Here is a 22,745-nt window from a genome sequence, read left to right as displayed (position 1 = left end):
ACGAATTAATCAAAAGGCGCTTTGGGATTGAAACTGATAATTGTGCATTTTGTAATTGGCTGGAAGAACCGCTGAGCATCTCTTTGTCGAATGTGTTTATGTTAAAACCTTGTGGCTTGACCTTCATAACTGGCTCAGTCCTAAATGTTTTATGTTAGATAACTTTGACTTAAAGGACATTATATATGGACTCTTTACTGTGAATGATAAAGATGATCTCTTAGTCAATGTGATTGTTATTCTCTGTAAATTTTTTATACATAAATGTAAATACTCAAAGGTTAAGCCCACTTTTAGTGGGTTTTACTATGATTTCCTTTATTATACAAAAGCCTTTAAAGCTATGAAGTCTAAGAAAGCAGTACAACTTTTGAACAGTGTTACAGAATATGATTTAATGACTAAGCCCTAGTTATATGTTTTCTTTTCTGTTTTGATTATTATTATTATTATTTTTTGGCTTTGCTTCCTCCTTTTAAATTACGCCTGATCCTGTACATAGATGGATTCCTCATGGATTGTTTTGACCCATGTTTATTGTACTTGAATTACCAATAAAAAAAAGAAATTAAAAAATCAAAGCAAAATACATGAATGGAAAAAGTCTGTTTCGTATCATATTGCTTAGCTTAAATATATTTACACTGAGCTAAAAAAAATAACCTAAAAAAACTGACATGAAATAACAGCCCACGACGTGGCCGACATGAATAGCTTACTTAAACAGGTAAAATGTAGGCTACTCAAACACCATCAAAAATTAAGAGGAATTACCACAGTACATAACAGTGGACATGTGCAAGTCAAAAGTCTCAAGTCTGAAGTCTCGAGCAAGTCCAAGTAATTTTTTGCCAAGTCGAGACATAGGCTCGGGTCAAGCAAGTCACAAGGCATACAAATTCATGATGACTTGCCCACGTTTTCATTTACTGCTACATCTAGGCTAGTTGACTGCTGGAGTTTTATTTGTAGGCAAAAAAAAAAAAAGTTTTTTGCTACTCAGCCTACTCAAAAGGCATTGCATTCAAGTTACATACATCTAAATAAGATGAAATGTATATGAATACAAATAAATGTATTTCAATACCTATTTAGCCTGGCTAACACCAGACCTCATCTCATTGAGATGGGGTCTGGGAACTACACATTAATTTTCTCGTATCTATCAGACGTGGTTTACGAATGCCCAGAGCCGTTTATTGGCCGCTACGAATGTCTATCAAATGTGTCTGTACGTAGCTCATAACCGCTTCGGTGTGTCGTCATTGTCTTGCTGTCCCCCCTCTGTTCTGTGATTGGTTCCTTTGTTGAGGTGAAAATCGGGTCCATGGAATCCAGACTGCCTAGCAGCGAGAATAAAATTGCGCACGTAATGGGGAAACCCAGGCTATACCTATTATAAATTATGCCTCAAACATTAGGCTAGCCTACATCAAATCATGAAAATGTATTCAAGTTACACGTCATCAGCAGGGACCCTGCCTATCAGCCCAAATAACGTTGAAAAAATTAACTAATCAATCAGTCAGAGACTAGGCTACTGCCCAACTTTGGCAAGCTCAATGGCGCAACCGCTGCAAAAAAGGGGAAGAGGTTTTGGGACCCTATAATATTATACATAAGCAAGCCTAACATGTGAAATAAGCTAACACTTTTCTTTGCTGATTGCTGGCAGTTTATTAACTTAGCCCACTGACTGTTAGGCCTACTAGCCAAGGGACAGGGACGTTTTTTAGGGAAATAAAGAGAGCGGCTTACAGTTACATTGTCTTAAATTGCCAATGTTTTTGCAAATCACATAGACAACAAAATATTTCACATATTTCAATCTAATATCATGTTAGCTAAAAAGCATAATCGATTCACAGCCTACTCTTAATATCTCAAATTTGACGTTTTCACAAACCAGAAACTTGAGGTTTCTATCACGACTATCTTCTGATGGATGAAAATCGTGGTGGTTATGTCGCTAATTTGTGCACTATAGGACCTTGCAGACTGCTATTCATTTCTTCTTTGAGCTATCAGATACATCATCTGTGTACCCAAACTTTATCATTTTTTGGTATAAAGGTAGAGCCTATAACTTCCGAGCCTATAACTTCTTCTGTGAACCAAGTTCCTTGGTTCACAGAAGACCTACCTGGGATGGTCACACTGACCAGATTGTAAAAAAAGCCCAACAGCGTCTTTTCCATCTCAGACGACTAAGGAATTTGATATGCGATCCAAGATCCTGAAGGGCTTTTACAGAGGCACTAGAGAGCATCCTGACTGGAGGCATAAATGCATGGTTTGGAAGCTGCAATCAAACAGCACTAAGCACTACAAAGTGCATTGGCCTACAGCAAGGCATCTGTGGATGTGATCTGCCCTCCATCAGGACTAGTAGGCTATACAACAGGAGATGCATCAGAAAGGCCAAAAGAATCTATATGGACCCCAGCCATCCTAGGCTGTTTCAGCTGCTACCCTCTGGCAAGCGATATCGAAAGCTCGGACCACCATACTCCAGAACAGTTGTTTTCCACCAAGTGATAAGGCTTTTCTTTTTCTCTCTCCACACACACACACACACACACACACACACAACATACTATACTCAGGGAAAATACTATTTTGTAATTTGTATTTTATTGAGATGATGAAAATGCCTTCGTATTTTGTATCAAAATACTTCAGTGTTGTGTATTTTTGTATTTTCAAAATACTGTAAAATACTTTCTGTGAAACACTGTGATTACATCTATCTATAAAGCACAACATCTCTGTCTCTGTCTGTGGCACCCTCACATGGTCAAGCCCCTCTGCTCCAGAAGAGCATTTATTTTCCTTGCTGGACTGATTTACAGGCCCAATAGGCGTCATTTGAATGCAACACTGTTTGAGAAGTTAGTTGTGCTTAAAGGCATCAACTGAGGAGACACTACTAAGGTTACACACACTTCTTTGCTCACACAAGGACAGCACAAGGACTTGAGTTCACAAGCTTAGATCGCAACACTTGAGTTTGCTATTTTCCTTTCTCTTTTCTAGACTTTAAATTTGTCTATGTTCTCTGACCTGTGAAATATTTCAGTGCTGGTAACTTGACAAGATACCTCAAACAAGGACATGGTATTAATGTGACAACCTGAGTTTTTATTTTTACTTTTTTGTGTATTTACATTGATAGAGGTTGTGCACACACCAGTTTCAGGTGTATACAAAATGATTCAACTGTGATGAAACCATAAGTGTGGTAGTGATGTTAAATAACTTAAAAGGTTAAAATTCTACCTAAAATTCTACCTATAGTCATCCAATTGGATTGTTTGTCTTTGAGTTATTGTCACTGATTCATAGTGGGCAATCTATTACACCAACTGGCTGGGAAGTGCAAAGGTTGTGGAGTCGGCATTCATAGGCTGTTGCTGTAAAACAGTACATCTCCAAACTCAAAAACAGTAGACTAACAGTCAATAAAAGTGGACTGTCAGAGCAGCACAAAATACTAAAAGCCATGCCGAGTGTCCTGTTCGCTCTTAAACTTTCCAACACATTTGGTGCCTCTGCCTAGTCACTTTGTAAATGTGTTAGAATTAGTTCTGTATTTTAAAGAACATTTCGAGCGATCACATATACGTTCAATGTTGCAATATTATCAGAAGGCCCTGTGTGCAATTTGCTTTTGAGCAGGATCTTCCAAGAACATTTCAAAATGAATGTAAAGACACAGTGATGATTAGATTTTGCACTCAGCTGTAGCCTGCCTAGTGGTGAGTCTGTTATAGCCTATTTACTTGTATTGTAGCCTATAAGCGATAATTAAATCAGCTTTTTACCACCTCAAAAATATTGCCAAACTCAGAGGGCTGATGTCAAAACATGACTTAGAAAATCTCATTCATGCATTTATCTCCAGCAGGGTTGATTACTGCAATGGACTGTTCACAGGCCTTCCTAAAAAGACTATTAAACAGCTTCAGGTGATACAAAATGCAGCAGCTAGGATTCTAACAAAAACTGACCACATTACTCCAATTCTTAAGTCCTTGCACTGGCTTCCAGTAAGTCACAGAATTGACTTTAAAGCACTATTGCTTGTTTATAAATCAGTAAATGGAGCAGGACTGTTTCTAGTCTTGAATTTCCCCTGGGGATCAATAAAGTATCTATCTATCTATCTATCTAGTCTGAATATTTTTACAGTCTGAATGAATGGAGGGGGAGAACAGCGGAACAGATGCAAAGTGCTCGTGTTTCTACCCGGAATGAGATCCAGGATGTATGCAAGTTGCTAACTTCCAGTTAGCAGTTTGGTTGGATGGTCCGAGGGTGAGAAGCTTTCGATATTTACAGGTATGTGCCTTTCCGCCAGAGATAGTAATTAAGTCAATACCAAGAACACTATAATCAGTGGAGTTTATAGTAGGCCTAGTACTTTTATGGCCATTAAATAGACTGCTACTGTTTATCCTGTCTGTCATGCATCGTGCTCACATAGGCTACGTGTCAACAAGGAGTTTTTAGCAGTGACTTGATTCAGAGTATGTAACGTTAATATTAAGTTCAATATGCAGTTCAAGCAGAGCCCGTCTCCTATTAGACATTCTCTGGTTCAAGCCAGCAAAAAACAGAACAACTTTTGACTTTTAAGATACGATGTTTTCTTTTACAACTTAAGTCTGAACTGGTTAAAGTCAACAACTGTAATGTAAATGTTCCAACACATTTTCTGCGTCAGGTCACATCTACTGAGCTAACGTCGCTTGTCAAGCCTCTTTTACCAAGGAAAGATGCCGAAAAAGAAGACCGGTGCCCGTAAGAAGGCTGAGAGTCGCAAGGAACGAGAGAAACAGAGTCGGGCCAACAGAGATCACGTTGATGTAGCGAAGCATCCGTGCAATACAACCATGGTAGTTACACAGTTGCCTTCTCTTGCTGCTATTTGTTGTGAACATATAGCTGGATACAGAAGATCAAACCAATGAACCAATGGGTGGAGGTGAATAACATCTTTCGCCACATCATGTGGGTGTCACTAGAACCATCTACCAGGGAAGAGTCCAATCTAGTGATGATAATAATAATTTGCTGCCAAATAGGCAACAGAAGCTAGTTAAAAACCTAAAATAATTTACTGGGGCACCTGCTAGTGAAATTAACGTGAACTAAGTGAAAAGTACTTTTCAATAGGCCCTTTATTTGAGACACCATTTACTGTTAGCAAGTGTTAACAAAAGTCCACTTTTTTGAGGTTCATGTTCTTCATCTAAAGGTTGTGTGTGAGTAAAGACCATAGACAGGACAAGTCCCCCCAGTCATCTACTCTCTTATTGGAGCATAGTTTTGATCTAAACGTCTCTAAAATTAAAATTGATATACCAGCAACAGAAGGAATCCCTCTGATTCTAAAGACCTAACAGCCCTTTCCTTTAAGCTTACAACTCTGTTATGTAGCTTTACGATTTTGCTTCATTGCAAGCGCCTCATGCTTAATCACCCCTAAGCACACTATGTAGATACTGTTTTAGACTTGATTAGATTTAGTGTTATTTAGTATAATTTGTATTTTAGTATATTCTTTATCTTCTACTGTCCTTATTGCTTAGTTGTGTTTTTTACTTTTATTACTTTTTCTGCTACTTTTTCTGCATGGTGTGTGTGTGATGTCTGTATGCTACTGAGACCTTGAATTTCCCCTCGGGGATCAATAAAGTATCTACCTACCTACCTACCTACTCTCATTATGTGCCTTGTAACTTTGCAGGATTGTGACAAATGCCAAAGGTGAGTTTACCCTCATACAGTATGTAGTTTGTGCATGATCAGCATCTCTTTCCACTGACATATTCATATACATTCTCCATTAATGTCCAGATGAAGCCTTTTACAAACGTTTCCTCTTGTTTTGGTGTCTTTCCTGTCTCTATTGTGATGTCTTCTCAGGAAACAGAAAAATAGAGCTTTCTGCTACTTTTGTGCCTCGGTCCAGAAGCTGCCCATGTGTGCTCAGTGTGGTGAGTGTTCTGCTAGAATTCTGCTTGGACAGATTCTTTTGGAACAAACTCTGTTTTGTAGTGCAAAAATGTATGCGTTCTATTTTCTGTTATCCATAAATGTTATCCAGATGTTATCCAATGTGTAGCACTATTGTAGGTGGTGTGAAGTGGTGTCCATTACATCCAGTTTGTACAACATCCTTCTATTGACAACCAATTCCGGGGGCTCTAGAGCTGTATCCCATGTAGAGCCCACCTACTTTATCAGCTTGTCCAGCAGATGGCTGAAAAGGAAGAGCCGTCTGTGCTGCAGTAGATGATTTTAATAGGAAAATATTAAGACCGTCCTTTTTCACTAGATAATTGCCCTCCACAGCTGCAAGTGTAACTTCAAAAGTGAGATAAGTTCACTCTGCTGGAGTGGGAGTGATCAAAGGCCAAGTGACCCTTCCAGAAGAGAATACTGCTACCCCTACTTCCTAATATTTCCTCTCAACAGGAAGATATACACTAGGGGGTAAAGGTACACACATTTGCATGAAACCGTTTACAGGATGTTGAGTTCAATACAGATTTCTACTGAATGTACCAAATGCAGTCTTAAACTTTTTTGCGTGCAGACCATGTTTCAAATTCGAGTTCTACACAAACATATTAAGTGACGGACCATATGTCAGTTTAGCTAATTAACGGCAAAAAACATTTGACACCTTTTCAAAATACTATTCCTGCTTGAGTTGAGCATCAGCGATATTGTTAGTGAATGTTAGGCTAGCAGTACTTACGGGCTTACTCTAATGAAAATTACCCGAACGTGACTTAAACACTGAGGTATGTATCAAATCGTGATTTTTTTTTGTGTACCATTACACCCCTAGTAAACAGCTATCTACTAATATGAATTGGTTCCCAAACTTTTCATGGCAGGTCCCTTTGGATTGGTTTGTGTTAGGTGTATGTCTGTTATATTGATATTAGGTTAGCTATTTTCTAACATATAGGTTATTGGTAGGTAGGCTATAAACTCCTCACCAAGTAGGTTAATTCAGGCTACTATACTGTTAGAGCACTGTCATACTTAAATTGACCAGTAATGACATTTGGTTGTTTTTTCACCTTCAACATGCGTCTTCCCTGGAGGCCACACCACACTTTGGGAACCACTGATTTAGCTGTTGAGCATGTTGATAATGCTCTTTTTAGACAACTGCTATAATACGCAAGCAAGATGTTGAAGGTTGGACTGATGTTCTGACATTGCATAAGGGAGGAAACAGTTCTGTTTTTTTGACAATAGGAGTGTATGTGACCTTGCTAATTAGACACTTCAAAAGATGAATCCTGTTGACAGACACTACCTTTCTGAATTGTGCTTTTCCCTTTGAACACTCTGTACAAAGGCAAAACAAAATGCATGAAGTCCTCGGACTGTGTCATCAAACACCCTGGCATCCACAGCACGGGGATGGGCATGGTGGTAAGAACTGCTATTTTGTGGTCGTATTCTATGAATTAAATATTACTCTGTCCATGAAAGCTGCCAGTTTAAGTCTTTTGTAACTTCAGAGGGCCTCCAGCTCTTGTGTGGTAGAGGAACTGGATTGGTATATCATCATGAATTAGCCCTCAACAACTACAGAAATGTTAAGTCATGATTTCACACAGGCCCAAGAGTTATTCTTACTAGTTGTTGAGACAAAAGAACTCGGAATGATTTTTGAGAGGTTGACAGGTCAGGATGCTTGTGTGTATTGTGGCATCATGATGGAATTTATGAGATTGTTGAAATTATAAGTTTTGTTTTTTGTTTTGAAATGTTGGGCCATAGTTGGTGAGGCCTTTTTATCTGTGTGTGTCTGTGTTTGATTTGATGTTTTCTGACACTAGGGGGCAGTGTGTGATTTTTGTGAGGCCTGGGTGTGCCACGGGAGGAAGTGTCTGAGCACTCATGCCTGCACGTGCCCTCTCTCTGATGCTGACTGCATTGAGTGTGACCGCAGCGTATGGGAGCATGGTAAGCAATTACCGGCAGAGAATCGATTTGTTTGAAAGGATACGCTTTCCTAGTCTGGTACTAAGCCAAAAATGCGTAGATTCCACACTAACTACCCAGGGGTAATGAGGTAGCACACACAGTCTTCATAAAACTGGACTCATCTCTATTTCACCGTTTTATTCAGCCAAGTCCAGAACAAATGAACTGATCAGTATATAGTATATATACTGTTTTGATCCCGTGAGGGAAATTTGGTCTCTGCATTTAACCCAATCGGTGAATTAGTGAAACACAAACAGCACACAGTGAACACACAGTGAGGTGAAGCACACACTAATCCCGGCACAGTGAGCTGCCTGCTTCAACGGCGGCGCTCGGGGAGCAGTGAGGGGTTAGGTGCCTTGCTTAAGGGCACTTCAGCCGCGGCCCACTGGTTGGGGCTCGAACCGGCAACCCTCCGGTTATAAGTCCAGAGTGCTAACCAGTGGGCCACAGCTATGATGAAGGCTATGCGGCCGAAACGCTGCCATTTTTGTTCTTGACCATCTCATTACCCTTGGGTAGTTAGTGTGGTACCTGTAAAGAATCTTCCAAAAAGAAGAACATAATGTTGGCAGAGCTGTAAAGCTCACTGCACTCAGTGCTTATAATGCAGAACCCAAGCCTGTTCACCCATACTTGCACACAGTGCTTTTAATGCAGAACCCAAGCCTGTTCACCCATACTTGCACACAGTGCTTTTAATGCAGAACCCATGCCTGTTCACCCATACTTGCACACAGTGCTTTTAATGCAGAACCCATGCCTGTTCACCCATACTTGCACACAGTGCTTTTAATGCAGAACCCAAGCCTGTTCACCCATACTCTTAATGTCATCAGTATCAGAATATTGGTTGCATGTAAATGAGCCTAGTTGTAAATTTACCATGGAGTACTTGTAGTGAAACATTGTTGGGCTGGGAAGGGAAAAGGGTCGAGTTGGGTTAAGTCTTCCTCATTGCAGTGGAATAGCAGCATGATGTTATTGTTTAGTTGCAGGGTTATTCTGAGGTCGGTTCCATCCTGCCCTGAAGGCTTACTTGACTTCCACCTAATGTTCTTTCATCACAGGGGGACGCATCTTCCGCTGCTCCTTCTGTGATAACTTCCTGTGCGAAGATGACCAGTTTGAACACCAGGCCAGCTGCCAGGTCCTGGAGGCAGAGACCTATAAATGTGAGTCTGCATCTCTCGGATCCCTTCCTCGCACCTTGTACAGTTATCCGCCGTGTTGTGGTGGTGCCTTTCATTAGGCTAAACAGCATTTTATTGTGTGTGTGTGTATGTTAGAAGTTAGATTTATGGTTCTGCATAGAATCAACAGCATAGCCCCACAGATCCCTCTGCATCGTGCACCCCCAAAAAGACTGCAAGGGCTGTGATTGGCCAAGTCGCCCTGTGTGTTTATAGCTGGTCTGCTCCAGTCCAGTGGGGTATACTACGAAGCACGTTAGACATATCTAGGCTATGTAGACATATCGAGGCTTGACAAAGCCTTGACTCAGGGGTATACGTTAAGTGATACTATGATTGCAGTTATGTGATATATTTGTCAAACTAGGCTTTCAGCTCCGATCTGTGCGCGTTCTCGGTGTTGGGATGACGTTGGCCAATCGTGAAACGTGTAGACGCACAAGACCGCCTCTATTCAAAAACAATTACTTCTGCATTCATGAGCGATAGCTTAATCTACACTGCGGTCATTTTTTGTGTCTAACCTATAACATCAAATAAATCAATTGTCATCAGTTGTTGTATGGTATGCACGTCCATAGGTGGATATTTGCACGCACAGCACTATTAAAGCACATTCGAGATCCAAAATGTTAGTAGAGATGGAGCTCCACCTATAAAATATATGACAGAATCCTACACGTGAGAACTTCGTTTTTAAGACAATTGATTGGTCAGTGTGCGGTAGATTACACGATTTGAGCTATAATTTAGCACATAATCTCCTCCCGACCAGGTTTGGTTGACAGCATAAGATACCGTGGTGATATAGCGACACTAAAACAGATCCACTTTCGTGTCACAGCATAGCCTGGCTTTGAGCGCAACATACCTCGCTAACCCACTAATCGAGATTCGTAGTACACCCCACAGGTGTGCTCCAGCTCCAGTTGATAGCTGTGGGCTATACTACGAAGCACGTTAGACATATCTAGGCTATGTAGACATATCGAGGCTTGACAAAGCCTTGACTCAGGGGTATACGTTAAGTGATACTACGATTGCAGTTATGTGATATATTTGTCAAACTAGGCTTTCAACTCAGATCTGTGCGCGTTCTCGGTTTTGGCCAATCGTGTAACGTGGAGACGCACAAGACCGCCTCTATTTAAAAACAATTACTTCCGCATTCATGAGCGATAGCTTAATCTACACTGCGGTCATTTTTTGTGTCTAACCTTTAACATCAAATAAATAAATTGTCATCAGTTGTTGTATGGTATGCACGTCCATAGTGGGATACTTGCACGCACAGCACTATTAAAGCACATTCGAGACCCAAAATGTTAGTAGAGGCGGAGCTCCACCTGTAAGATATATGACAGAATCCTACACGTGAGAACTTTGTTTTTAAGACAATTGATTGGTCAGTGTGCGGTAGATTACACGATTTGAGCTATAACTTAGCACATAACCTCCTCCTGACCAGGTTTGGTTGACAGCATAAGATACCATGGTGATATAGTGACACTAAAACAGATCCACTTTCGTGTCACAGCATAGCCTGGCTTTGAGCGCAACATACCTCGCTAACCCACTAATCGAGATTCGTAGTACACCCCACAGGTGTGCCCCAGAGTATGTTTGTGTGTGTATTTTAGGTTAATTACACCCATGGGTCTTACTCTTTGTATACTGGTAGTTCTGACAGTGTCACTGTTTATAATTAAGTACCCAATGCACCTTCAGAAGGAAATAAACAAAGAATGGATGTAGTTGACTTTGATTGATTTTATTCATCTTATTGTCACTTGATATTTTATGTTTTGTGTATGCTGATTTTGTTCTTACTATTGAGGGTCAGAAGGTGAAATCAAGGTTTGTACAGAGGCAAATCTAAATGTACAAAAAACATTTCCATTTGCATCGTGCCCCAGTTCTAATAATTTGTTTATTGGAGTTTACTGTGTCTTTTTCTCTAACTTTTGCAGAAGTAAGAAATGGCCAAACAAATACCATTTATATGTCTATGCAGTTTGCCTTATATGTCTATGGAGTTTGCCACTCTGAGGCCACTGTGTGGAGTCAACACCGAAGCATAAATCTAGCTTTACAGAAGATGGCAAACATGCCAACAAAGTGATGCAGGTTGACACATAATGACTATTGTACCAGATCATTGAGTGTAAAAACTAACCATGTTTTTTTTAAAAAAAATTTTAGGCATTTCCTGTAACCGTCTTGGGCAGCACTCTTGTTTGCGATGCAAGGTGAGTCCTGTGACAAACTCAATCCCTGGTTGTAAAAGGTGACTGGTGGTAGTGTGTTCATTTCCTGTTGCACACTGAACAACACTGAGCTGACACTGAAGAGCTCATCCTTTGTTGCAGGCATGTTACTGTGATGACCACGCACGTAGCAAAGTTTTCAAGCAAGAGAAAGGCAAGGCGCCTCCCTGCCCAAAGTGTGGACATGAAACACAGGAGACCAAGGATCTCAGCATGTCAAGTAAGTCTTCCTCATCAGTAAGATGCACTGAACTTCCAGAGGAAGAATCGGAGGTGTGAATCTGAGGGATGACTCTTAGCAGATTAGACACTTCCTATCCTGTGTGCGCAAAGCGTGGAGTGACTTGAGAGAAATCCTGTCAGCTGATCAGAACACTTTCAATCATGGTGGTAACCAGAGAGCGTTCAAAAGGATAGTCTCTTAGCTGTTCAACAACGTAATGCACCCCAAGATTAGCTTAGAAATCTAGACGCACCCTAGTGGCAGCCAATGTAATTTGCAGCCAGAGTAGGCTAGCAACTCTCCGTTGGCTTGCGAGCTGGAAAAACCAAACTCTAGTCAGGACAATCACATTGTGTATAGAGTCGGTGGACGGGCTTAACATAATGATGGCAGAGTTGTGACGGTTCTGCGTGAATTCCCTGCCACTTCCCGGCCACCAGGTCAAGGCTGCCCCTAAATGTACAATTAGAAAGAGAGAAACCTAAGGAATAGTGCAATGTCTGCCCTGTAACGCCTACCGGAGGGAAGGAGTTTAAACAGTTTGTGTCCAGGATGTGAGGGGTCTTCAGAGATGTTTGCTGCCCGTTTCCTTACCCTGGACTGGTACAGGTCAGCACCTGATTGTCTGTTGCAATTTGGTCTTGTCCTGTTTGGTGGCTGTACCAAACCAAGCGGTGATTGAAGTGTAGAGAACAGACTAAATGATGGCTGTGTAGAAAATGATCAGCATTCCTGAAGTTGACATACCTTTAAATGTCATACTTGAGGGAAATTAGGTCTCTGTTTACAATTACGCTTTACAGATGTTCAGTTTGTATATTTACTTTGTATATTTATTTACTGTTGTAAGCTTCCCTCCCGGCCTTTTTTGCCCCCCTTGTGTCATCTGCCATTAATTTCTCTCTCTGTTCATTCCTCTTTCACTCCCTTTTCTGTGCAGCGCGTACGCTGAAGTTCGGTCGGCAGGGCGGTGGAGACGAGGAAAGCTACTACAATTTTGCGACGTCTGGTTATGCATCAGGTTATGGAGGAGGGAACCAGGATGATGATGAGGAAGATGATTACTACAGAGAGGATGAAGACTATGACGATGATGAAGAGGAGGAAGAGGATGATGAGGAGGAGGATGAAGAGGATGTGGGTGAAAATGTGGTGACTGAGGCAGTGTCCAACCTTTCTGTAGGCGCCACCTGAGTGCAGGGGAAGTACTAGCTTTCTTTTCCATCAGGTTTCTCTCAAGGGTGAGGTCCAGAGTATGTGTTTGTGTGTGTATTTTGGGTTAATTGCACCCATGGGTCTTACCGTTTGTATACAGGTAGTTCTGACAGTGTCACTGTTTATAATTAAGTACCCAATGCACCGTTGGAAGGAAATAAACAAAGAATGGATGTAGTTGACTTTGATTGATTTTATTCATCTTATTGTCACTTGATATTTTATGTTTTGTGTATGCTGATTTTGTTCTTACTATTGAGGGTCAGGAGGTGAAATCAAGGTTTGTACAGAGGCAAATCTAAATGTACAAAAAGCATTTCCATTTGCATTGTCATTTTGGAGGGTTTTTTGTTTTGGCAACTTGCAAATGAGTTATACAAGCAAGTAGCAAAATCAAGGAAAAGACATTGAAAGTAGAATGCCACAATAAAGTAAGCGACACAATATCTTATACTTATACATACTTATATCTGTTTTGTTGAGACTACTCATCAGATGAGAATTTTTTTAGTTATTTATCTAGCTACTTGTGAGTACTGTTTATGAGGCTGCTGTGGATCTAGGTGGCTCATTCTATGACTTCAAAATAAGACGCATCCATGACTGACCAGTAATAATGAGCCTACTTTTCAACGTCAGGAAGACTAAGGAGCTGATCTCAGACTACAGCTGCAGGGAGAAGTGCACACCACTATACACATTGAGAGTTTAGCACTGGAGATAGTCAGCTGTGAGGATCTGAGCTGGTCACACCACATAGGTGTGGTCACGAAGGCAGCGAGACAGTGGCTGGATCTCAAACATCTATTTTCATGCAGCCTAGGTCGTCGAGCTCGTGCACCGGAAATTGGCCGAAGCTCGACGTCATCGAGGATGTGTCTCATTTGTCTAATTGCAACCAGAGTAGGTGAGAACAACAAGACGGAAGAGAAAGGGCTGATATGCGAACAAACACAAGAGCATCCTATTCGGAAACGTTTTCAGTCGGAATTGTGCAATCATTGGTCCAAGGTGAAAAGTTCCCTCCCACGTCTGTCAACTTTTGGTTTCAACAAGTAGCTTTATTAGTAGATTTATAAGTGACAATAAATGAGTAGACAGACTGAGAAAAGATCTTTATATGCTGGAATTGTATGTAATTATGAACTACTAGCAAACTTTAAAAAAAAGATGATGCCTGTATGTTCACGCATTGTATTTAAACTAGATGTACCGCATAGCGGTACAAAATATGACCACCGCTCAGTCCTGTACATCCATTCCGCGAAAATAAATCATATTAATGAATTTGTCTTCGTCTTCTACTCCATCCCCCACTCTTGAAACTTTTGTGTATGCTTGATTGGAATGTGTGTTTGTGGGCCACACACAAAGTAGCTTACTGGCGCTGCAAAGGTGAATAGATTTGTAGCACTTGCCAAAAAATTTGTAGCATTGTTATAACCCATACAAAAATGTGATATATGGCAATATATGTCAATCACATATATAATGTATATGTCACTGTATGCCTCACACATGTCACATACATGTCAAATATGTTTCTAAATATAGCAAAATTGGCCGTTTTTATGTCACATATTTTCCCAGATATACAAATATATGTCAGTTGCATATATGTTAAGTTATGTATTTGTATGCATAGTAGGGATACCAATATATTGCAAATATATGTCTATGGACATATATTTGCACTCATATTAGGTAAATATATTGCAAAATATATGTAATGTTCTGCTATGTCACGTTTATAGAAATGTCACAATATATGTATATTTCAGAAATATAACATTGTTGATGTTCCAAAGAAAACACACAAAATAATTGTTTAACCTTATTAAAGTTTATTTTTTCCACACAAACAGTGAGTAAACTCTCCAGGTAGAAACTTTTTTTCTCTGTATGGAAATGGCGCACATTGATTTGGCAGAATGCACTCAGTGTTCTCAGGGCAGCAGTCCTCACAAATCACCACCTGCAAACAGGGAACAGAGAAGATTAATATGCTGTAAAACACAGAACATGAAAAGACCATCACTGAAGCACTACTACCTTCACATGCATCTTTAATAAACACACGCCTTGGCACAAGTAAGCTTAAATAAGGGCTATGAGATGAAGAACATGTAGCCTAATGATCCATACATCAGAATATTTTGACAAGATTTGGGAAAGATTTTTGAAAGATTGGAGTCTTTTAACTAATGCCCCCCATTCAAGCTTTACTCAAAAGACTCGAAAGAATCTTCCCCAAATCTTGTCAAAGTCGTCTGTTGTAAGGATGGCTTAACACTACCCTTCACAAACTAAAGATCCATTTAAGCCTAACGTTCACGTTAGCCTGCATGGTTATTAGTAGCCACTTTAAACATCACCTCCTTGGGCAAATCTGTTTTATCTTGTCATCAGTTCAGTGAATCACTACCCATGGGAACTTTAGCATTTTATATGACGTACATTATTATTTCTTATTATATATATATATTTTATTCTTCAAGGCCTCCTAGTATTATATTACGTGTGTAGTTAACCAAAATCAGGGTGAGTACTTTAGGCCAGATGTACGTACATTTGCGAACGTAGCGTTATCAGCGCCATGGACAAACCGCAGATAGCAAAGGCTGTGATACCCACGTGTACGTGGTATTTATCAAACTTTCAGTTAAAGTTAAGGTTGCTTTTAATAAAGTGCAAAGACGCAAAACTGGTGCTCTGAATAGCGATTCTGTTGTCTTTGAAAGTTCCTCTTATTAACACATTTAATGTCAACTTTTACCAGGAGGTAATATTTCACCGCAAAACAGATGTGCGCACCTACAGTAGGAGTATTTTACACTTTTCCTCCCATCTTTTAACACGAAACTCCCACTTTCCCCTGACCCTCCTCTGAATATGCATATGCATGACAAGAGATCTGCATGTACATGACACGAGAAAGTGCAATTTGCCATATTCAGCTCCTGTGACAGGCAGTCTGCAGTTTTACCCAAGTGCGGCCTGCTTGTACATATCTCGCCATGTTTTTACGTGCACGTTGCGAAACAAATACGCCTCAAGTGGGCGCAAAAGTGTTAGTACATCTGGCCCTTTGTTTCACAAGGCCTATATCATTATTATTTTTAAAAATGTTTTATTTATGTTTTTCTGTTGAGGGATAAAAAATAATGTGTCATGGTATCTGGTCATTGACAATTCTCATGTATCCTTCCAATGTTAAATATGTGTTGGGAGAGGACACCTGAAAGAAATTTTGTTTTTACATTTTTAATGTACTTTTTATACTGTATTTATGGAAAATGTGTTAAAAAACTGATGGAAAAATTAAGTGCCGGTCAGTTATTATGATGTTGAAATTGTATGGAGAAATTTTGTTGGTAGGCTGTTACTTGGTTTGATGCATATCTGAAGTGTTTACTTTGTTAAATAAGGTCAACCAGGTCAACTATATTTCTGAACGTCTGTTTGACAGAAATTTAGACCACATTTTAAATATCCATTTTCATTAAAATCATGATAATTCTCTGCCTCTACATGCTGGATTCTGGATAGCTAAAATCAAAACAGCCAAATATTGCATTGACTCCATGGTCTTTGTTCATTCCACAGAGTGAGGGTGTTACCTACAGACCCAAGTCTGCGTCAGAGGGCTTCCGCAGGCACAGCACAGACGGGACTGGCATTGCCCCGAGCCGGGCGAGGAGCGGCGCTTTCACCCCTACTGCCGCCAGTATAGCGAGGGCAGCCCACCCCTCTGCTCGTCCCCTTTCGCCTGTGTCAAGGAGGAGACGCCACAGACGAGCAACCAGCTGTCGACTGTAACAGCAGCAGCCGATCGAGAGGGGGAGCGAGGCCCATGGCTGCCCTACAGTTTGACTCCTCAGACTTCCTTGTTTATGGTGTGTAACAACCATTTGCTGAGACAGAGTAGATAGTTGAATGTACTGTAGATAGTGTAATGGATGTGTATAGACAGAATGTTTAATGGATGTTGATAGGTTGATTGTTTAATGGATGTTGATAAGATAGTTTAATGGGTGGATGAGTGAATGGTTTGAGGAAGATGGATGGATAGAACGTTGGATGGAATATGCCTTATATCCTCTGACCACTTTTAAGCCATGGCCTGCTGTATCTTGGAAAGTATTGATCTTACATAAGAGTAATTTTACAGTGTGTCTCCTGGGTAACATAGGTACACCTGGTAATTTTTTCAGAATTTTTTGAGACCTAAGTGCGTGGGCCCTGGTTGAACTGACGTTGACAGTGAACAGAGAAAAAAACTCTGGGTACCTACAATTTTCGCACAACTTGGTGGAAAAGTGTAGCACAGGTTAAAGAAAATCTATTCATGTTTGGACTCAAAAGGAACTTCAAAGTATTTCCCATATAGTAGCCTTTTAGCTCACAATGACAGTGAAAGTGGAAATTGGAAAGTGGAAGTCTCTCCACCGAGTGTTACATTAGAGGCACAATCAATCGCGAGTCGATGCACGTAAAAAGTATCAACTGGTAGGTTAGTAACAAAGGTAGCCTAATTTTGCAAAATGTGATGACGGCACACAAACTTGGGCAAAAACGTTTAGTATACACTTGTGGTGATTAAGTTAATGTGAATCTCTGACTATAACCAATGTAGAAGATTTGCACCAAATAGGCCTAACTGTGGTTGTGTTTCTACAACATGTTGGCACAAATCATAATTTCTGTCAACTATGACGATCTCCATGCATGTTCAGTAGCCTATATTTTTCATTTAGTCAAGCAGTGACATGTGGTTTAATCAGTGTTGGGCAAGTTACTTCAAAATCGTAATATATTATTACTGTCATTTCAAAGTAATTCATTACATTATAATATTACTGTCTCTGAATTGTAAGGCATTACACTACTATTGTATTACTTTTAAGTTACTTTTACCAAAATATCTAGAAATATGGATTTGGAATTCTAAATGCAGTTTATTATGCTCAATGCAGCTCATTGCACTTTTAATGGAGGGTGATGTGGTACAACATAATGACGGAGCTAGGCTTAAGGCTACAGTAGAATGCAATAGGTGCAGTGATGGCTCATGATGCAATACAAGGAACAATCATAGCCAGAATTTTGTTTAAAGAAGACAAAAGGTCAAAGTCTGGTCAATTGTGATAGAAATACTGTAACTTTAGGCTTAGGCCTACTCATTAAAATCAACAGAGAGCCCACTACCTGTTTCTTTAACAGAAAAATGTCAGATATCTCAACCACTCAGAGCCCACTACCTGTATATTGTAACCCAAAACTTAAAGACATGTCAAGATAGGCTACACAGTGCAGCTACTGGCCATTTTGGTGCCCTAACTGGTGAAATACAGTATTAACCTAAGTATGTCATCATATGGCCAACTATAAAGATGTAATCTGCCTGTTCCCAGGGATGGGTAGTATTTCTGAATGAAACATGTAATATGTGTTTCAAATGCAAAATAGTATTTTGTCATTTGTATTTTATTGGGTTGAAGGAAATGGCTCTGTATTTTGTATCAACATACTTTATTGGTGTGTATTTTTGTATTTTAAAAATACTGCAAGCTAATCATCGCAAAGTGTTGTGCTAATGCTTGGAACAGGCAGGGATGGGCAAAAATACATCAGAATGTATTTCTAAATAAAATACTTAATACCCTCATTTTAATGTATCAAAATAAACTACAAAATACAGTAGGCCTAACCATATTACGTATGTATCAAAATAAAATACTTTGAGTATTTTTGTATTTAGAAAATACTCAAAATACTTTTTTCAAGGAAGTATGGAAGCACTGCAAAAAAAGCTTTTTTTTTTTTTATCCCAAACATTTAGCCTATTAAAACTATATAGTAAAAAACAATACAATTTGGCCCCTGTCGTATACCGTATGCAAGCTCATGTAGTGTGATCAGAATTAAGAATAATTCAAGAATTTACATTTACATTTAGTCATCTAGCTGATGCTTATCCAAATGACTGACAGAGCTTTCAATTAACCACATTATAATCAATAGGCCAAAATCATAATTGTGTATCTGTGCCAAAATTCGTAATTCAAGTCCAGTGCAGAACTGAATACGTGCCTTAATATCTCCAACCTCAAGTATGCAGCTAATAAGGAAATATAATTGTTATTTAATTAAACAAGGTGAACATCTCCCCACTGTGGAATGCAGTAAAGGATGCTACACCTCAACACCTTACTTATTGATGCCATTGTGGTTGAGATATCTGACATTTTTCTGTTAAAGAAACAGGTAGTGGGCTCTCTGTTGATTTTAATGAGTAGGCCTAAGCCTAAAGTTACAGCATTTCTATCACAATTGACCAGACTTTGACCTTTTGTCTTCTTTTAACAAAATTCTGGCTATGATTGTTCCTTGTATTGCATCATGAGCCATCACTGCACCTATAGCATTCTACTGTTGTTAGCCTTAAGCCTAGCTCAGTCATTATGTTGTACCACATCACCCTCCATTAGAAGTGCAATGAGCTGCATTAATTCCAAATCCATATTTCCAGATATTTTGGTAAAAGTAACTTAAAAGTAATACAATAGTGTAATGCCTTACAATTCAGAGACAGTAATATTTTAATGTAATGAATTACTTTGAAATGACAGTAATAAGTAATACATAATATATTACGATTTTGAAGTAACTTGCCCAACACTGATTAAACCACATGTCACTGCTTGACTAAAGGAAAAATATAGGCTACTGAACATGCATGGAGATCGTCATAGTTGACAGAAATTACGATACTGATTATATAATAACCTATAGGTCCAAATCTAAATGTTTGGGTTCAGTTTATGAAGTGTTGCTACACAGCATGATACTGTGTGTTTGTTATTTATGGGGGGGAATCAGGGGGGGATTTTGGTATCGGTGGTGGGCTTGTGTGTGTGTGTGTGTTTGTGGGGGGTGGGGGGGTCGTCGGTCCAGGAGAAAATTGCCAGGGCCGAATTTTGTTCCCAGTCCGACCCTGAATATAATGAAAACATGGCGGCGACATACGGGAGATGGTCAGCGTCTATTAATAACAGCCCAGGTAGCGCTGTCTCCGCCTCTCTCGTTTCCCTCTATCGGTGTTTCGTCTGCTGTGTGTTTGGTTCGCAGGTGCCGTCAGAATTTTCCCGGTGGATTTTAGTGCCCCACTCCGCCCCTGTATGAGTGCGTCTATGATCACAGATATGTGATCATAGACGCATTGTGTGTGAGTCATTGTGTTAATCTGGCCATCTCTACCGGTCCGTGGTGGCTACCAAGTGTACAAAGTCGGTTGATGTTGTAGCCTGGCTGGGCCATTTGCCGCCGCTAGGGTGCGTCTAGATTTCTAGGCTATTGATGTTGTACAACAGTATTTAATTTCCCCCCTCATAACTTTATTGTTCAAAGACGTGCAATGCAATTGACCGCACCAAGGACCTCTGATAGCCTACCGCTTATTCTAAACCCCCTTGCTGGACAAAATGCATGGAAAATGTGGACCGGCACTGAAAGTGAAAGTAGTTTTTTAACGCGCAGTTTACGTTCACGGGTTGCGAGTCGAAATGGACAATTCCACTAATTTCTCAAAATTACAAAGTGGGCATTATAGTTTTTGACCCACTGGATTACTTTTTGGATATGTTTCCAACATGTGTTTTGACATTGCTGCCTTGCGCGCATTCTGCAGCATTGTACAGATGATTTTACAGGCGACGTCTTTTATCATCGGAAAAACCTGCTTTTTACCAGGAATACTTCGGAGGAAGGTAGGTAGTCACATGAAAGCTTTTGTGTGTAATTTAATGCACTACCAGTAAGCTATACAATTACTGCGTAGCCTATAGTAGGCTACGTAGTTAGTTCAGTGATACAGAAAGCAGCACGGTCAAGTTAAAACGACAATACGACGTTAAACGACAACGTCTGACCTCATTGCAATATTAGCCGCTTGAACGTTGAAGATATAGGCTACACCACACGTGTATGTGTGGAATGTGTAGCTTATTGGGCATGCAGCTGCACACACCGAAGCTGTGACTGCTTAATTGACAGGATGGTAAATATATTTGATTTTTGATTTTGCGAGATCAGCATAGTGGGACGCTGCATATCGTTCACGGGAGTAAGCTAGAGTTAGGCTATTCATAGACACTTCGGTCACACGTCAAAATAGTTTTGTACCGCCCATCTGTGCTGCGCGGGAATGATGCCAAAAACCTCCCTTCCTACCAACCGGTGGGTCCATCAAATGTCATGTCAAACGCCTACCAGCACGTTTATTGCTTTATCATGCAACAACAAATGTGTAGCTTACCTCTCCGGAGGTTTTGTTTTTGGTGCATTTTGTCTGTTTGTCTAAAATCTAAGACGGTAGAAAATGATGTTTAAAGACTTGTCTTTAAACATAATTTTCTACTGTCTTAGATTTTAGTTTCACATTGCAAGTAATGCTTAACATGACCAATAGGGCTACAAATTGTGGTTAACTAGTGTCGATAGCATATTGCCAGTAGTTGTGAACCATAGGAACTTTAATCGTAGCCTATAAATTGAAATAAATGCGAATTTATGATAAGCCTGTCAGTTCGACTGGCGACCCACAGTTGGATAAGCAGGTTCCCCCGAGCAGTCGGCATTACTACACTGAGGGCTTCACTTGATGTTTTGCTCAAAGGTCCAGGCGGTCCACATATAGCCTTCATGCCATTTCAGCTGAAAACACTTTTCATTTGTTAGGCTACTTAATAAAGGTATCTTTATTAGTGTCAACATTACAGTATTTAGGCTATGTTAATCTCAAGCCACTCTAATTGCCGTAGGCCTACTTTTACAGTACCCTACAGCACAGCAAAATCTATTCAGTCCGAGGCAGACCTCTCAAGTCTGAGACACACGCATTTCAATGACTTCACACGCCACACATGGCATTTCCCACTCCGAAAAATTATTAACTTGCCCGCACAGAAATTTCTAAGGGTTATAGCCTAGGCTATATTTTACAAACGTGTCACACAACGTTGCTGTCTGTGCGCTCATTCAGTTCAGAGAGCTGCTGTTCAGTTACTACTAACCTATAACCTATCGACCAATCAGAAAATAGGATTTCTCAACCAATCAGGAAATAGTTTTGTTTTGATGTGGGTCCGCAACGTGGAGTGAAATTAGGCCAGTGCTTCGTCTGATAATTTGCTGCGCAGTTGATCAAGATACCGCGGACCGACAAAAAAAGAAAACAAACGTTTCTGCTATCGATGTCATTAAACATGGAGCCATACAAAAAAGTGGTGATCGGCTATGAGCCCTCATTCAATGCAGGTGTCTGCGCGAGAGAAACTGAAACTAATCGATAACGTTGGTATCAAAGCTCCGCTTCAACCTGTTGAATGCTATTTAATTGTTTAACGACACTTAATAGAACAACGTTGATTTTTGGAACTTCCATAGAAACAGAGCAGAGACTGTATGATACACTGTATAGCACTGAGTATTGTATAGTCAAATTTGAATATAACGTGGCCAAAAGCTAGCCTTCTTTCTATCTGTTAAAGATCAACAGATCAGTGATTTACGCCTATCTGCTCGCCAAAAAAGCTGGTATTGTGTTTCCTGAATCCTTACATTCAAGGCATTCAAATTAAACTTAATTAAAAAACATGTATTTTTTCCCCTCCATTTCCTACCAATGTATGATGCTTGCATGAGGGAAACATCCCAAAACAATAACTAATTATAACTAATTGAAACTAATTATATCTTACATTAGTAAAGCAGTCCTCTGATGTGCATGTCACAAAACATTTAAGTGAAAGTGCATGTATAACA

At 40.0% G+C, this 22,745-nt stretch overlaps 1 protein-coding gene across 1 annotated transcript; it reads left to right on the top strand.

Moving 5' to 3' along the window:
* Nucleotides 1–4,214: 4,214 nt before the first annotated feature.
* On the top strand, nucleotides 4,215–13,097 carry znf330 (zinc finger protein 330). The gene is made up of 10 exons (XM_042104404.1): nucleotides 4,215–4,341; nucleotides 4,727–4,898; nucleotides 5,753–5,772; nucleotides 5,932–6,002; nucleotides 7,385–7,461; nucleotides 7,872–7,998; nucleotides 9,093–9,197; nucleotides 11,418–11,464; nucleotides 11,585–11,702; nucleotides 12,646–13,097. Exons 2-10 carry the CDS (start codon nucleotides 4,779–4,781, stop codon nucleotides 12,897–12,899), a joined length of 939 nt encoding a protein of 312 aa, XP_041960338.1. The 5' UTR covers nucleotides 4,215–4,341; nucleotides 4,727–4,778; the 3' UTR covers nucleotides 12,900–13,097.
* Nucleotides 13,098–22,745: the final 9,648 nt, after the last annotated feature.

Source organism: Alosa sapidissima, chromosome 1 (genome assembly GCF_018492685.1).
Source record: "Alosa sapidissima isolate fAloSap1 chromosome 1, fAloSap1.pri, whole genome shotgun sequence".
Taxonomy (NCBI): Eukaryota; Metazoa; Chordata; class Actinopteri; order Clupeiformes; family Clupeidae; genus Alosa; species Alosa sapidissima.
Note: the sequence above shows the minus strand (reverse complement) of the source record. Positions and strands in the feature narration are given on the sequence as shown.

Bases quoted from the DNA above. Each gene is read 5' to 3' on its own strand.
- znf330 (XM_042104404.1), top strand. From the start codon at position 4,779: ATGCCGAAAAAGAAGACCGGTGCCCGTAAGAAGGCTGAGAGTCGCAAG. The intron at 5,773-5,931 runs GTGAGTTTACCC...ATGTCTTCTCAG, and splicing joins GATTGTGACAAATGCCAAAG to GAAACAGAAAAATAGAGCTT. The intron at 9,198-11,417 runs GTGAGTCTGCAT...AAAAAATTTTAG, and splicing joins GGAGGCAGAGACCTATAAAT to GCATTTCCTGTAACCGTCTT.